The 16572-nt window shown below is 49.0% G+C and overlaps 1 protein-coding gene across 2 annotated transcripts in view; it reads right to left on the bottom strand.

Annotated features, from left to right (window-relative positions):
• EFNB2 (ephrin B2) overlaps positions 1-11776 on the bottom strand; it is a 44869-nt gene extending 33093 nt beyond the window's left edge. The window contains exon 1 of one of the 2 annotated variants that reach the window (XM_084760429.1): positions 10987-11776. In XM_084760429.1, coding sequence (XP_084616555.1) covers positions 10987-11111 — 125 coding nt within the window. In that variant the 5' untranslated portion in view covers positions 11112-11776. The remainder of the gene's footprint in view (positions 1-10986) is intronic. The other variant, XM_084760430.1, reaches the window with a different exon arrangement.
• Positions 11777-16572: the final 4796 nt, after the last annotated feature.

A 16572-nucleotide genomic window follows, 5' to 3' on the forward strand; every position in this document is an offset into this window, starting at 1 on the left:
TGAGATGTCTAGCAAACAGAAACTCTTCCCCTACCACGTGCCTGCCCCCCTCATCCCCTCCCATACAGAGCAGCACTCAGACTGGGGCTCCAGCAACAGACGCAGGAGTCCATCCATGACTGAGAGAAGGGACCATGACACTCAGCTTTGTGGGCTCTGAGAGGGAGTCTCCTTGACAGGCAAGCTTAATAAGCCTAGAGACAACAGTTTACAAGGCTGTGTGCAACAGCTTTACAAGCCCCTAAATGGCTGCTTCCCAGCACTTCCTGTTCCCAGGCTCCAGGGGAGGGGTCAGACACAGGTCCCCTTGGGTGTGGTGGGAGTGGAGATAATAGACCTTCCACCACCAGAAGTAAGGAGTGGAGTGGATTCCGACTACCCAGAACCCTGTCATGTACGGAAATACGAACGGGTGGTGCTTTGCTGTTACACTCCTCCCTGGCCCAAACACAGAACACTCCTGAGTCACTCCAGCAGGCTGCCACTGGAGGAGAGAAACTGGGCAGGGAGGGGCTGAGAGGATGCCACACCAGGTGCTGAGGAGCCTCTGTTCTAAGAGAGTTGAAGACTTGGTTGGCATTGTCTGGCAGCTTCTTCTTGCAGGTAGGCAGATTTGGAGTGAAAACGCAAATCCAGAGGCAGCACGGTGGAGCCCAGAGAACCCCAGGCCCACGAATATTCACTGCCTGGCTTCCTTAAACAAACTGCTCCAAACTTGCAGAGCATCAAAAGGCAGATGGGCTGAGCTGAATGAATCCGCAGGCAAGAAGCCAGACTCCCCGTTTGCTGTAGAAATAGGCCTGGACTTGATTTGAGTCTTCTCAGCTCTGACAAGCTGGAAGCTGGCACCGTTCCCAAAATCCAAAATAAAATGGCATTTAATTGTGACTAGACTCTAAAAAAGATGTCATACTATCTCCTTAGCTTGACACACGCTCAGCAGCAAACTGGAGGTGACTCTGGAAGCCCGGCTTTCTCCCAGGGGGAATTTGACCAATCACTTAAAATTCTTAAAAGGAAAATATTGATAGTCAAAGGAGTCACGCGTAATAAATGCATTAATATTATATGCCATAAAAAACTGCCTAGTCATCCTTCAGACAGGCTGAGGGTGACTATTTCCAGAGGTATGACCTTGTTAGGTCTGAGCCTCACAGGGCCCCTTGAGAACTGTACACCCAGCGTGAAAGAGAGTTGCTTAATAATGTTCAAACGAACAGCAGAAGATCAGGCTCAACATTTTCTCTTTTTCTCCACCTTGTGTGGGCTGCCCTGAACAAACACACACACGTAACTTACCCATGGCCAACTTCTTCCTCTGACAGCGTAGTAAAATCGAACAGGCAGATAATGGCCAGAGCAGAGAGTCAGCTCAAATCCACATCTCTGCTCCCCATGACCTGGGATAACTCCATTAACCAATTTGGCCCCAGTTTCCCCCACTAGGATTAAGAGGATAATAAGAGTGTCTCCCATTGGTGGCTGCAAGAATGTTTAACCAGTCTGTACCCAGCAGTTGGGAGCAGCAGCTGGTATGTGGTAAGTGCTGCACACAACTGCTGTGTTATATAGCTCGGGGGCCGACAGGAAGCCAGGGTTCCAACTGCATAAGAGACCACACTGCCCATCCCCAGAACCCAGGGCTGCATCCATGTACTTTGCACACGTGTTCTAAGACACAACTCCAGGCGGGGGGGGGGGTGGGGGGGTGGGGGGGTGGGGGGGTGGGTGGGCAGAGAAAGATAGTTCAAAGGAGCTTCATGGACCAGGAAGTCTTAAAGAATCAGTACAAACAGCGAGCTAGCGAAACTAAATAACACCAGAGAGCTTAAGAATATTAGTGTTAGTCTTCATTAGCAAAGTGTTTTCATTTTTTTTCTTTGTATGCAGATGGGATTCAGTGGACACGGATGAATTTCACTAACAGTAGCTGACCTTTACTGGGTCTTTGTGGCAAGCTCGGAGCTAGGCCCTTTCTTTAAGCACAATTAAGTAGCTTTATTACCCCTCTCTGTCTCTCAGCCCTACTATGTGACTGTCTCTAATGTAAGCCTGGACAAATGAGTAACATAGAGGACACTGTTCTAAGCTGCACAAGTAGCTAAGCGAGGACTAGCTCACACCGGTGAACTAGAAAGCCTGTGCTCTTGATCAAACCGAGCCACTCTCCTGGTGAAATCAATGGCCTGACCTGCCTGAGATGACACTCACTTTTAAAACAATGGGTACTGATAATCCTCACATTAAAAAGACTGCTGAAATCAATGAATTGTTATCTCACAGGGTTTATTTGTTCCACCCGGTGGGACTTGATTCTGTGTTATGGCCATTCAGAGGCACAGACCACATTATAGACACCATTGTAGGTTAAAACAAGACTGCTCTGGCTTGCACACTACTGTTGTTGAGCAACCTACCATGACTTCCTGCTGTCTTTAAAAACTCAAGTCTCTTCTCCCCTGGACGGTCCCCACCCCCGACCCAGAGCTGGCCACCTTTGTTCTTCTCCTGCCCCTCCCTCTATACACAAAGCCACAGTGCTCCAGCACTGGATGCCATGTTTCTACTTGGCATTCAAATCTCAACGAAGAAACAGTAGTGGCGCACACCTTTAATCCCAGCACCCGGAGGGCAGAGGCAGGTAGATCTCTTGAGTTCAAGGCCAGACTGGTCTGCAGAGTGAGTTCCAGGACAGCCAGGGCTACACAGAGAAACCCTGTCTCAAGAAAACAAAAACAAAAAAACAAACAAAACAGAAATCAAGGAAAGAGACTTTTCTGCCTTGGCATAATCCTCAGAGTGATGGACCTGGCCAATAATAAACACTTATTGAAGGAATTAATCAAGTTACCACTGCCAGTTGTGGCGGGCCCTCGTGAGGCCAGGGCAAAGGATTGCTGGATTCTATTCCACAAAAGGCTGGCGCAGGGCAACGGCTCTCCAAGTATGGTTCACCACCAGCAGCAGCAGTTTGCAACATCTGGGAGCTTGCTACAGTGTGTAGCTCCCAGCCCCACCTTGGCCTTCAAGAATTAGAAACACTGGGGTGGGTCCAGAAACCAGTTTTCACAATCCTGGAAAGCAACTTTGATACCCTTGAGTTCAGGCACATGGGATCTGGAGGGCGGACTGTGGATCTCTGGCAGCGGGTGACAAGAACACAGGCAGCCAACAGCATAAATCAGATAGTTACTGGATGTCCACAAGGGTCAGACGTGAGGGAACTGTTGAAATGAGCCAGGGTCCCCCTCCCTGCCTTGCAGATTCGGTGGATGGTGAGCACCTGAGCATGCCTGGAAGCTGCCTTGAACACAGAGCACCTGGGGTTCCTGCCAGGCCTCCAGGGTTGCAAAGGAAGGCAGGAAAGAGACTGATCTATATCATACAGAAGAGGATGTATCTAGAGGGATCCTGGCCCTTCCTAATGATCTGTTTTCTCAGAGAAAGTGGAGATTCAAGGCCTCCAAGAGCTTTTTTTGAAACCTAAAAGTATCCAAATGATAGTTAAATAGAAAATGACTTGTTTGTTTGCTTGTTTTTCAAGACAGAGTTTCTCTGTGCAGCCTTAGACTGGTTTTGTAGATCAGGCTGGCCTCGAACTCACAGCGATCCGTCTGCCTCTGCCTCCCAGAAAATGACATTTTCTAACTACTTTAGTTAGATGCATTGTGAGTTGGTGATTTACCCTGCTCCATTCAATCTCTCTGGCAGTTCTGGATGAGGGTGAATGATCTAAGGACACAGTACGGTAGCGTAAGTCTGGGAAAAGGCAAGGACTGAAGGTTTCTTTCAGGTGGAGTGATTAACCACGCTGTCGCTGTGCCTCAGGCTCCTCTGCTATCCCAGGAGCGGATGGAAGAGGTCATCTCAAAGACATCTTTGCCTTTCAAGGACAGAAGCCCCACTAAATACAGAGGCGAGGGAACAGCCTAGGCAGCAAGCTGCCTCACAACACACACACATCTCATCACTCCTCCCAAGACAGAGACGCTGACCCTAGGAGCAGCACTCATACATACTCTAGGGAGATTCGGAGATGAGTGTCTAAGAAAAGGAAAGATGAACATCTTGCTGGCGACAGGGACTTTCAGCACTGGAGAAGTGCTATGAATACTGTAATTAAAGTCAGACACAAATGAATTTCAGGGGAAAATGACCTGGGTCTACACAGTCACTCTGCGCAGAGCCTGTCTCCGAAGGGCCTCCTCCGCTGGGTGTTCCCACCTGTTCTCCACTCTGCCTGTGGGGGACGAAGGTGTGAACGCCACCCTTCAGCAGCGCCCGTTCGCTCTTCCGGTTGTGTCTAAAGAACTGCTCCTGGCAGAAAGGGCTGCTTTCTGTAAGAGCTTTACCCCCCACTGCAGTTTTAAACTTTGGAGCCAGCAAGTATGGACCACAGGCCCCGCCTGCTCTACACAGGTACGGGGCCCAGAACGGAGGGCGCAGGTGAACAGGGAAGGGCTCCCTGCCGGACAGTTAGTAAACAGGCGCACAGCTCCCTTGCATAGCTCTTTAATCACTTTAACCCCGTTCCTAGCTGAGAGCTCCAGCTTCCCCCTTTGTCGTCTGCCTGCCATAAATACGTGCCAGTCTGTGCGTGAAAAGCTGAAGGAGACGGCAAGCTTGCTGGACATTGATCATTCTCTGTTCCTGCTAACAAGCAAATACTTTAGCTGAATGGGCCATTAGCAATCATTGTCGAATGGAAAATGAAAGGTGCAAGGATGTGACCAGATTGTAAATTAGGGGTGTCCCTCCTCTTCGACGAATCTCCTCCACACATGAAATGGATCTTTTGGTAGAGATTCAGAATTAAGGTGGAAAGGAAGGCACAAAGCGGCAGGTGCTTGGGCCTGAGAAGTGGTATGCGGCCGCCATGTCTACCTTAACCCTCACAGTGGTGAGAAAAACAGATGACAAAAGGAATGTAGCTACAGCCCAGACTATGATGCAGCGCCAGGAAGCCAAGTCAACAAGATGGGTCTAAGGAGAATATGTAGGGCTTAGTGGTGATCTTTATCATCTGCCTAGACACTCTCATGCGCCTGAGAAGCAGACTATGTGGGCATCACCCCATAAGGGAAGCCCCTTGTCCTGAGGGAACGGTGAGACTTTCCTAAAATGCCAAAGGATGATGATAAAGCTTGAGCCAACTGGGGTGTCACACACTGTACCTGAGCAGCATGGAGCCTACGGCCTTCGTCATTTAATGACTAAGGTGGAAAGTGGAGGAGTAACCCCTAGGGTTCAGTTCCCTCACAAGGCTGTTGCACTCCCAGGCAACACTGCCAAGAGGGTTTGTTTGTGCCTGTAGTGGGGGTCAGCACAATCATTTTATAGTCCTGTCATTTCCACCAGGGAGCCCGTCCCAGTGGGCTCATCGCAGATAGCTAACCACAGTGGTCGGAAAGCCAGGGGCCTCTGGAATTGCAAAGTTCACTAGTTTTGGCATATTAGACGGATGATTTGAATTAAACTAAATTTCACCCTTTTTCGATATTGTTCCTGTTATTTCTCTTTTTTTCTTAAATTTCCCCCAGCAAAGAAAAGAAGAGCTGGAGAGCCAGGTAAGATCCAGCAGCCCAAGCGTTCCTTTGCCTCTCTACCAAAGGCAAGGCTGGGATGCAAAGGGCTGGGGCTGGTGGTGGGGGCTATGCCTGAAATCAAAAGGCCTCTGTTTTCTTTTCAGATAATTCAAGCCCTACCTATCCTCCTCGGGTCTCCGTTGCTGCCCAGCAGGTCTCTGCCTGAAGCCCAAATAGAGATGAAGGCAGGGGCAGCGAAGGGCAGTTAATCCTACAGAATGGCCGCCCCTGTCAGGCCAAGAGTTAAGCAGGAAGGGCTTCCAGCCCTAAGGACTGCGGCGAGCTGTGAGGTTTAATCAGCCTCCGTCTCAGTCTATAAAAGGCCGTCAATGAAAGCTACCTTGGCCATATTATCTTCCACCAATGAGCAAGAACTGTACAGCTTTTCCTCCTCCGCTTCAGCCATTCCAGACCCACAAGCGCAGCTTTCATGGTCCCTAATCCCAGTTCCCAAGTCTGCATGGCTCCCGAATAATACCCGACAGCCTGGAGCAAGGGCCTGCGCCCCACACCCTTTTCAGGGACGTGTCATTTCCAACATCAAGCTAATCTATATGTTGCCATGGCTTCCCCTTTATCTGCCTTTACATTTTATGAACTGCATGGATTTTACCACATTATTTTTATCTGAAAGACAGAAAATGGTGGTTTTATTGCCATACAATCAGATTCCTGCCGCTAGCGCCTCTATGCCTTTTTACCATACTTCAATCAAAAGGGATCAGTTTCTTTATGCTCTGCCCCTGATTTACTTTACATCTGTAAAGACGTAGTCTGGGTTGTAATCCCCTTATTAACTATGACCAGCGTTGATTTGCCTAAAAATAAAAGCAAATTGTGTCAGGCCCTTTCACTTTGTTTTTGATTCCGAACTACAAAATGGATAACTAAAGAAACCTTCAGAGTTCACACGGCCTGGTATAGTGCTGAATTTAAAATGAGAATTAAACAAGTTAAACAGAGGAGCCATGTCAACAGTTTACATCTCCCATCATGGGAGAAGGGCTGACTGCTTGCTTTTGTATTCTTCGGCTCTACAGAAGACAATGAAGCCACAGGAGTTTTTCCAAGCTGTTCGGAACGTGTCTCATTTGCTATCCTTCCTTTTTGGGCTGTTCTTATTCCTCCCAGCCTGCCCCCCCCCCACCTCCCACCCCTGCTTCTAATCCGCCCCTTTAAGGGGGAGGAGGGGCCTTCACCTACAGAGAGCTAACTCCTCCCCAGAAGCTTATAGTTCTACAGGATCTGCATATTTTAATCAAAATATTTTAAACTGCCCAACACTTCTCTTTAACAAAGGGTGAGCTCATAAGCCAATCTATGCAGATGTATAAGTGACCTGAAAAACAGGTTCTTTTATGTCAGCAGCAAAGGCAGGGCAGCGACTACAGGCATTTTAATGACCCTTTGGAGAAGGTGCTTCCTAATGTCCAATTTGTAACTAGATATTTTGAAGAATAAAGTTTTCGTTAAAACGTTAAGGAGATATTGTTGCTCATGGCAGCTCTTTCCCCAGGGTCTACAGTCTGTGTCTCCTGCTCCCCGACACTCCCACTTCTATGACGCTGCCCTGCAGTCGAGCCTGCAGCAGCTGGAATACTCTCCTGAAATGCCGCTGCACGTTAGGTGTCAGATTAAGCTCCCGGGAGCGACCCGAAACATTTTAGCTGGAGATTAAACAGCAAGGATTTGGTTACTCCAGTGCCCACAGTGCTGTTCTGAAGGTTATCCTGTGAACCCACCAACAGGACTTATCCCAGGAAGTGCAAAGAGGTTCCAGGAAAGCTCATTAAACCCACCAGTCCTCCAGCAGCTGAGGCCACCATTCCAGCGTGTGGCTTTCAGGTGGTCCCTGCGGTGGGCGGCTAACTCACCTGTCTTCAAGCCGCAGCCACTGAGTCCGAACCATAGTGGAACACTGAGACCAGCTGCCTTTCTTTGCATTGGTACGGCACACGTCAACAGCTAAGCTTTGTCGAAGAAGTTAGAATCAAGTGCCCAGCAAATCATCTTAGCCTCAGCCCTCCTTTCTGGGGCTGGAAGCTGTAATTGCCGAAGTTAAGCAGTCCAGCCCTGGGACACACGGCTCTCAGGCCTTTGTGCTCCGCCGGGCTCTGCTGTGGAGCAAGGACAAGTTCCTACTTATAATTTATCATTCCGAAAAGCTGTGAGGACCAGGGATGATGTAAAACAGCACCAATTCCAACCTTGGCACTTTGTGGGTTATATATATGCACATATTAAAAAATGACAAGATAGACTCAAATGCAAACTGTAGAGCATAGCTTGAATATGCCAAGGCTGACTCTGCATTTGTTTAATCTACAAAAAATAGGAATTTCAGACACAATAGAAGGTAGGCTGGCCTGTATGTGTTATTGAACGGTTATTTAAACAGTGCTATGCATTGCAGTTTAGTTTATCAAATTTGACAGGCCGTATTTATTTAGAGCCTGACTAGGGAGAGGCCTGTGTGTCACAGGTTATCTGGACATTACCCAGCCATTCTCTTGTATCAAGTCAATCAATTTCAGGAATTCAGCATTTTGTGTGGAAAAAAAATACATGGAAAAAGCACAATGCTTTGTTTTTGTTTTTTCCCTAAGTACTAGTATGTAATACTTACAGAATAAGAAGCCCAGACATAAATTAATACTGGAACAAAATTTTCAAGGGTGTACGCTATTCTAGAATACTATACCAGTGTAGAGTTGCTAATCCTAAAGTGAAACTACTATTCATCAAAACAAAAGAAAAACAAAAACAAAAAAAGCCCAGGCACCACTTTATTTTGGCAAAAACACTGTGCTGGGGAGGGGGGTTCCACTGAAATGTTAATTAGAAATGACCGCCAGGCTTTGCTGTTCTTTCCAGAACTTAAAAATAGTTGAGAAATGACCTAAACAGTATCAGCATCTGCAGATACAATGTGTCTAATCTAACAGGGCAGCCACATAATCTTTGAGTACACAGAACTTCTGATTATTACATAAACTCTCCAGGATGGAGCGGCAGGCAGTGACGGAGACTCCAGTTTACAAAGGCTTTTCTGGGCTCTGTATGGACACAGCTGCTGCATGCTCCTGTGTAGACCACCTGCTAAAAAGGCAGGCCCCTGAATGAAACAAATCTAATTACCGATGCCTGCTTCATGACTAGTGACTTGTCCCACAGTCCATGCAAAGTGAAGGGAAGCCTCCAAGTATCTGGCTACCTACCTGCCTGCCACATCTTATCTACAGAAACTTTGCTCTGGAAAAGTGAGCAAGGAAGGACCATCCCAGGCACTGAAAAGTTAAAAGCTCTTTTGTAGTCTCTCCTTAGGAAGAAATCTTCCTATTCTCAACAACGACTTACAGTCATCCTCAGGAAAATTCTAAGACATTTTACTGTGGACGCCAGGGAGCAATCATACCAACAGCACACGGTACAGGGAGGCCTGCTCCACAGCTAAGAAAAACTACGCTATTAAAGATCAAAATAGTGAATAAACGTAAGTCACCATTCCTTCCCCTAACATGTTACAAACTGAAGACATTATTCTCCAGTTGTTAGGCATGCATAATATTGGTGAGGGGTTTTGTTTTGTTTTAGACAAGTCGGTATTTCTAATCCTCCTTGCTGCACACTCAGGTACAGAGGCCATTAGGAACACAAAAGATAGATACTTATGTTGCTCAGAAAGAATTCGTGGCAATTTCTTTAACTAAATTTAAATATAAATATTAAATCCGAACAAGGTTTTAAAAAAAAAAGATTCAGCCTCCCAAAGAGAGGTTGTGAGTGAAAGTGCAAAGTGGAGAGAGCCAGGCCGGCTGGGGGGGGAGGGGGGGGATGGGCGCGCCCATTCGAGCATTCGTCAGGGAAGGGTGACCTCTGTAGGCACCGCGAGCGTCAGCAGCAGCCATCACTAGGGCCTCAGTCCGAGCGGCGACGGCTGCAGCGCACAGGTCCCCAGCCAGGCGCCTTCTGGCACCACTAGGCGCCTGTAGATCCCGTGTGGTTGCAAAGATGCTACGCTAGGAGAGCAAATACAACACCTTCCTTACATAAAAAAACAAAAAACAAAACAAAAAGATTTTGTAGCAGATCACACTACACCAGAGGTGGCCGCAGTAACTTTAAAACAAGGGCCCCCTAGCAACACCCAAAAATGTCTGTTTTGGGCCACTTACAACTGTAGATTTTTCCCCCTTCCGAAAGAGAACATGTTTGGTTAATTATGTTGGTGAACTTGAAATTTACTACCACTTTCAAGAGAGTAGATGCAATTCTTCGCTTATGAGGTAATTTTTAAAACAATTCATTCATCTCTACTCTGAAGCCGTGCACCGCACGCTCAACTCCAATCAAGCCATTGATTTTGCTTCTAATCTGAAAGGTCTGCTTTCCAGCCAGGAACCAGCTCCACACTCTTCTAGGGCTGAATCCAGAATTCCGCACAGCACTTTCCGGCCTTGGTTGAAAAATGAGGTAAGAGGCAGCCAGACCCCCAAGGTGCGGTTACACGGGCCATGGTTGCGCACACCAAGGGATGGCTAACATTTTCTAAACCCGGAGTGCACCCTAGGAGCCCAGACCTGAAAGTTAAAGTCTCAGGCCTGGCTCTCTCCCGGCCGTGCGCTTTGCTAAAAGCAAGTCTAATCGAGGGACGCCCAAATCCCCAAGTGCGATGGCTGTAGCATTGACTGGGTAGGGCTCTAAGCTTTTTCCAAAAGGCTTGGCTAAAAACTGAGCCAGCTACGCGGACCGCGCCGGGGCTAGGCCACCAGTTCCGACGTGAAAGGAGAGGCCGACCTTAGGAGGGCTCGCCGCCGGAGTTCTTCAGCCGAGCATGCGAGTTCCCCGCGCACTTTCGGGCTAACAAGAGGGCCCCGAGGCATTCCGGCTCCGGGATGCCACGGGCCCAGTGTCCCCTCCCAAAAGGAACGCTCCACTGCCCGGGACCCTCAGAGTTCCTGTCGCCTTCCCGCGGGACCCGGACTCATGGCTCCCGCGCTCCTGGCGAGCGCAGCATCGCTGCCTGTCTCCGGCGCCCGCCAGTCACTGCGCGGCTGTAGCCCCTGTGAGTGGCAACGTCCTCCATCCTCGAAGAAGAAGGGAGGGACGAGTAGCGCCATCACACACCTTTCTGGACATGCCACCCTAGCCGCCAGGGCTTTGGGTTCTCTAAGAGCACTTGAGATTGGAGCCCTAGGAAGAGTACCTTTGGAGCCCGCGCTCTCAAGCCCAGCGCGTCCTCACCTACAGAAATGTGGCGGGTGGGAGGTGGGGTGGAGGACAGGATTCCCAGATTCTAGAAACAGGCTCCGAGGCCTCCTCCCGCCCGGACCACTCGGTGCACCCCCGGGCGCCGGCTGAGGATACCGGAGAAAAGGGAAGGATCGTAGACGCCACTTACTTGGAGTTCGAGGAATTCCAGTAGATAGGCTCTAAAACTATCGATCTGGAGATCGCAGTTCTGCACAAAACCATCAAAAGTCCCCAACAGTACTTCCACACGGAGTCTCTCCTGGACCGGGCCATGGCCACCGCCAAGCCGCTCCCAGTTCTGCGCACTCCGGGACGCGATGTGACCGGCCGCGGGCCGCGACCCCCCAATCCTCCGGGACAGACGCGCCGCGCCGCTCCAGCGGTCGCCGAGACCAGGTGCGCTTGCCCTGCGCAGCCCTCAGGGCGCGGGGTGGGGTCGAACGCGCGGGGCGCGGCGGCTCGGTGGACTCGGGGCTCCGGGGCGCCGCGCCGGACGCAGCTGGGACAGCCGGCTCCCGTGCGGCTCCAGGGTGCCGGGCCAGCCGCGGATGGCGGGCGCGGCGAGGGCGCTGGGCTGGGACAAAGGCCCGCAGCGGAGAGACGACGAGTCGGTGTGGAGTGGCGGGTGCTGCTCCCCAAGAGGGGCCGCCTGACTATAGATCCAGGACAGCGGGCAGCGGCCCGGGTAAGCGGGCGCCGCGTCGGGGCGGTTCCATGTCCCGGAACGCAGAGAGAGTGAGAGAGAGGGCGCCTTCCGAATCGTCGCAGCTCGCTGCCCGCCAAGCAGGCAGGAGGGCACTGGGACCCCCTCCAGGCGCCGGACGCGCGCGGGCCTTTGTGTGCGGGGAGGGCGCCGGGACCCGCTCTGCGCGCAGCTCCGCGATCCGACCGGCGCCTCAGTCCCCGCCGCGGAGAGTCAGCGCGCCGGGCGCGCTGTCAGAGCGCTATAAACGCGGGGCCCCGCCCAGTCGCACGCAGCCCATTGGCCCGCCGCGCCGCGAACGCGCGCTGATTGGGCAGCGCTCCCGTCCGTCCGCCACCCCCACCCTGGACACCCGGAGGTAGGGCGCCGCTGACAGGTGAGCCCCGCCCCCAGGATGAGCGGCGTAGGGCGCCGCGGACCGCGCAAGAGTGATCCCGAGAGGCGCAGGGCGCAGGGCGCAGGGCCGGCTGTCTCGGGACCACTTGTGCCCGCGCCCGCAGGGTCGCCTCGCCCGGGCCGGCAAGCGAGGCTCGGTGAAAGCAGCTTTCCTCCGCGCGGCGCTCCCCCGGCGCGTTCGGCGACCCGGCCCTTCCCGGATTCCTTCGGGCCTCTAACCGAGGGCCTTCTAGCTTGATACAAGCACCAAGGGACTGGGCACACCCCGCCGCTAGTCAAAACAGACTCTGGCGAGGCAACGCGAACCTTCGCAGCCCACCTGCAGTGTGAGCCCGTCCGCCCCCCATCTCGACCCCGCGCTCCACTTCGTGCGCCTCGCGCCTATCTCCGTTCCCTACCCCCCCCCCCCTTTCCGGTCCTCTATCCCCCTACCCCCCAAGTCCCCTTCCCCGCTTCCTGCCACCAAGTACCGCGTCCCCAAAGCTCCATTGCCAACGTCTGAGTGGACTTTCCTCCACTACCTCCCGTGAGACCCCGACAGTGGCCTGGAAGTTAGGGGTGACCCGAACGGCTATCAGTCAGAGTAGAAGTGGCAGCAGTTCTTTGGATTCTCCGGTGCTTGCTCAAGGCTGGGTTTGAGAAACTGCACCGCGTCGTTGCCTTCTACGGATCCACAGCGCCCACTAGCGCCCACTTTTGCCCCTCTGTATTTCAGAACAAGCCTACCCGCTACCACATCCTAAGGAATGGATCCAGATACATCCCAAGTCACACTTACGGGGCCGGCCTCACAGCGGGGGGGGAAGCAGTGCCACGACAAAAGTTAACCATGTCTGTTTTTAAAATGTTGTTCGTCAATACTATAATTTCTTCAAATGGAACTAGGCAGTTTTCACACCTATTTCTTTAAACACAGGTCCCACCACCTAAGTGATATAAGAGAAGGTATATAAAATGTAACACCTGGTTTAGTTACTATCTAGGCTTCTCCCCCCTTCCCACTTTCATGCTTCTTTAAAACAAATTTGGAGCTTGTAAGAAGTGCTGACTTTCAAAACCCTTAATGTAAGTTAATGTGCACTGCAACTAAAGTTGGTCTGGAAAAACTCGGCTAAGACCAAAACACTAAACACCGAAGTATGGAATGCATTCACTCTCCCAAATACAGCTTTGAGGAGAAAACCTTTCCTGTAATTACTGTTTTTTACTGAGGTGGGACTCATGCTACTTTAGGCCAGGCCAGCCACCCTCATGCCCACACACAACCTAGGAATAATTTTGAACTACCTGACAATTCTCAAGAATGAAAAACTGGCAAGCGTTGTTATTTGACCTTGATCGGGAAGAGGATAAAAATAAAAACAAACAAAAACCCCACTTGTTCTAAAAGATTTCACTTAAGGAACTCAGAAATCTAGTGAGAAGTTAATGCGTTTTAAAGTCATGGTGTTAGGAAATTTAAGTTGTGACCTCTTAGCTCCCCCTACATCCTCTCTGGTAAACTAAAGGAAAGAAAGGAAATTTGTAATGTCTGAAAATAACCCAGCTTCCCAAAATACCATATTCAGTAAGCCAGATATTCTAACACTCAAAGCATTTCACCTTGGGGGCAATGTGAATATATACGTGCACATATTTTTTAATCACACACATAATATTCCTACTGCGTGACTTTTCAAGGGGACATGAACTTGTTATTGGGCACAAAGTCCCAGTAACTGCAAACTTAACATTCTGGTCCTCAACTGCTTATCCAATCATTTTGGGTATGAAAATATAACCTCGAGCCATTCATATCTGGTGTTACATTTGCCAGTATCCCAGGCAAAACGTCACAGTTGTGCGCTAAAGATTCTCGAGCATGGCCACACCAGTCACACTGTAATGTTTGACTGGAAGCCCATTTTACAAATAGATTCCTGGGTTTGTTCTGCAAACAGGACACAACTTTATGTCGGAGGAAAACAAAGTACCCCAGCAGAGGAAGTTACTGATCTCAGTCAATAAAGACTTGGGAATGTTGAAGGTACTTTCTGTTACAAAATGTCACTTCTTGGAGGAAGGCAGCAGAGCTGTTTCAGAAAGAGCAATCCATCAGCAAGCAAGCCAGCACCTGGCACCAAGCCTTTAAAAAAGGACAAGCGTTTCTCTGTGACTGTTCTGCTACCTTGACCACACTGAAGGATATCAATTACTGCCATTTCGATTTGGAGGGAAATAGTGATCACGTTCGTTCGGAACAGGTTCAAGTCAGTCTAGAGCAATCTCTTCCTTTCCAGCATGAATGGAAACAGACACTACCCAGCAGGCACTAGGAAATGCAGGCTCAGCTTCCTGAAATGTCCTAAAATGTCCAGGCACCACACTGGATTAGATATTACGGTGGACAGCAACGATTATATGCCTGCCCTCCGCCTTACTCTAAACAAGGTTTCTGCTTTATGAAGTGGTTAGTTACTTGCTTAGGAGCATGAAGAGTCCAAAAGCGCTGAGTGTAACCTAGTGTGTGAGTCCCTGAAGGCAGTGGCAAGGCAGTAGCTGGAGCTTCTATTTCCAGTCTACAAACCCGGAGGACTTAGAATCAACATCTTTCATTCTCATACCGCAGGTACAGACATTTAACAAAACAATCTGGCTGTTTGAAACTGCTGAGTCATCAACATCCATTGCTTTTTTTTTTTTTTTAATTCACTGGTTTCAAACTTTTTTTTTTTTAAGTATGAAAAATACAATCATTCTCACATCCTCTGATCAATAATCTGAGGGTTGGGAAACAGTAATGCTCTTCTCTAATTGTGTTTGTCACCTGAGTGATGACTGGGGTTTAAAAGACGTCTCCCTAACTTGCACAGATCGGGGTTGGGGGCCCTCAATGGCCCCTGAATCCTCTGCTCTGCTCTGCTGCTACTTCACAAATCACTGATGTAGCAACAGTAACTTCACGTACACCATACAAGAGGGAGAGCAACCCCATCATGCCAAGCAAACGGCAATGGTGCTGTGCACTAAGGGTGCCAGTGTCCCCCACCAGGACAATTCCTAAACCACCCACACACACCTCACAGATGGCAAAGGAGTAAGATCAGTTAGATGGCAGTTCACCAAATGGAAAGGTGAGATGCCTAGTGCTGGAGGACACCCCTCTCCGCCTCTGCACTCAGCAATACTTTCAGGTCCATTCCGCCAAGTAAGCCTAATACTGAGCTTTCACAACCTGCTGGAGCAGATGGTAAGTCCATCTTCAGCACCTCTCATGGACAGCGATGCAAAGTGCACTGGACACCAGAAGCTTGAGCTAATAGCAAGGAAAATGTCCAGTTAAGTAACAGGACTCTTAGTAAAAAAAAGCATGAGTCATAGACATTAAGTAAAATGGTACTAGATTCCATGTTTAAGAAAATTATCGGAAATATCTCAAGTGTGACTATCTAAGAAAAGTAAATACACACCAAACACACACAACACTCCCCCAAGATATGTATCAGTACAATTAAGTGACCAAGTCATTATTCAGAACAGCTATAGGCTCATTTACTACATCCCACGGGAAACTAAAGTAGTCCTCACATAGGGTTCCCTTCCCCTACTGGAAGCATTAAAGAGTTCTCACACCAAGCTAATTTGAAGGTTTAGTTTATATAGTTGAGAATTCTGCAAATTCTACAATATTAATGGCAATAACTACAAATTTTAAATACTATAATAAAAATAAACAGTCAATTCTTATTTCTATAATGTCATCAAGATTTTCAAATAACTCAAGAACACAAAACTGAATTAAAGGCATATTTAGTAAGGTAGGGAAAACCTGAACTGCTAACCGAATGGGAAAAAAATTTTAACTTTTATACTATGTACCCAAAAGCAGTGGAACAAATGAAAAAAGCAAACTAGTGCAACGGGTGGCACAGTAAGAGCTGGATGCGTTATTACTAAGGCCACCCTTTCCTGTAGCCTAGCAGACAGCAGCAGCCAGTTACAGGGACCGCACGGTACTTAGTAGTCTCCCACAGCAGACACCAGATGCACCAACTGGCAACTGTGACAGACTTCATGACAGAATTAAAGGCATAAAAAGGCTAACCTCAAGTAGTTGAAGCCCAGGCTACTCTTCAGATACAGTGTTCAAAACACTAGCAGACAAAAATCAACTTTTAAACAAATACTTCCAAAACCTTGAATATGCAACTGAGGCACAATGAATCTGAATTGAAGAGATACATTCACAATAAAACATAAGACTCAGAAACTATTTTGAGCTAGCTTATGTTAGGAGATTTATCATCTACTCTGGTAAATGAAGTGGCTGTGTATTTAGAGTGCTACAGTATCCTGTTAACTAAACCTCCTCACAATACCTCATGCCTACTTAGAATTCTATCTTCAAAGATATTTAAAATTATTTCGCTCTTTTTTACCACAATGAAGAGTTGAAACTAAAGCAACACCATTTTCCATGGCATGCAAACACAAAATAATCTATCACTTATTTATCTCAAGCAGCAAAGGATGACCTGTCTCTAGGAGCCGTGCTCTTGACAATGCCATGCCTCTGCACCTCAGACTGCAATTTATAGCCTTCCCTTCAGTGTTTTAACACTAGTAAACCCCAACAAGTAAAGCAGTATGTGACGC

Source organism: Acomys minous, assembly GCF_964271855.1.
Source record: "Acomys minous genome assembly, chromosome: 15".
NCBI lineage: Eukaryota > Metazoa > Chordata > Mammalia > Rodentia > Muridae > Acomys > Acomys minous.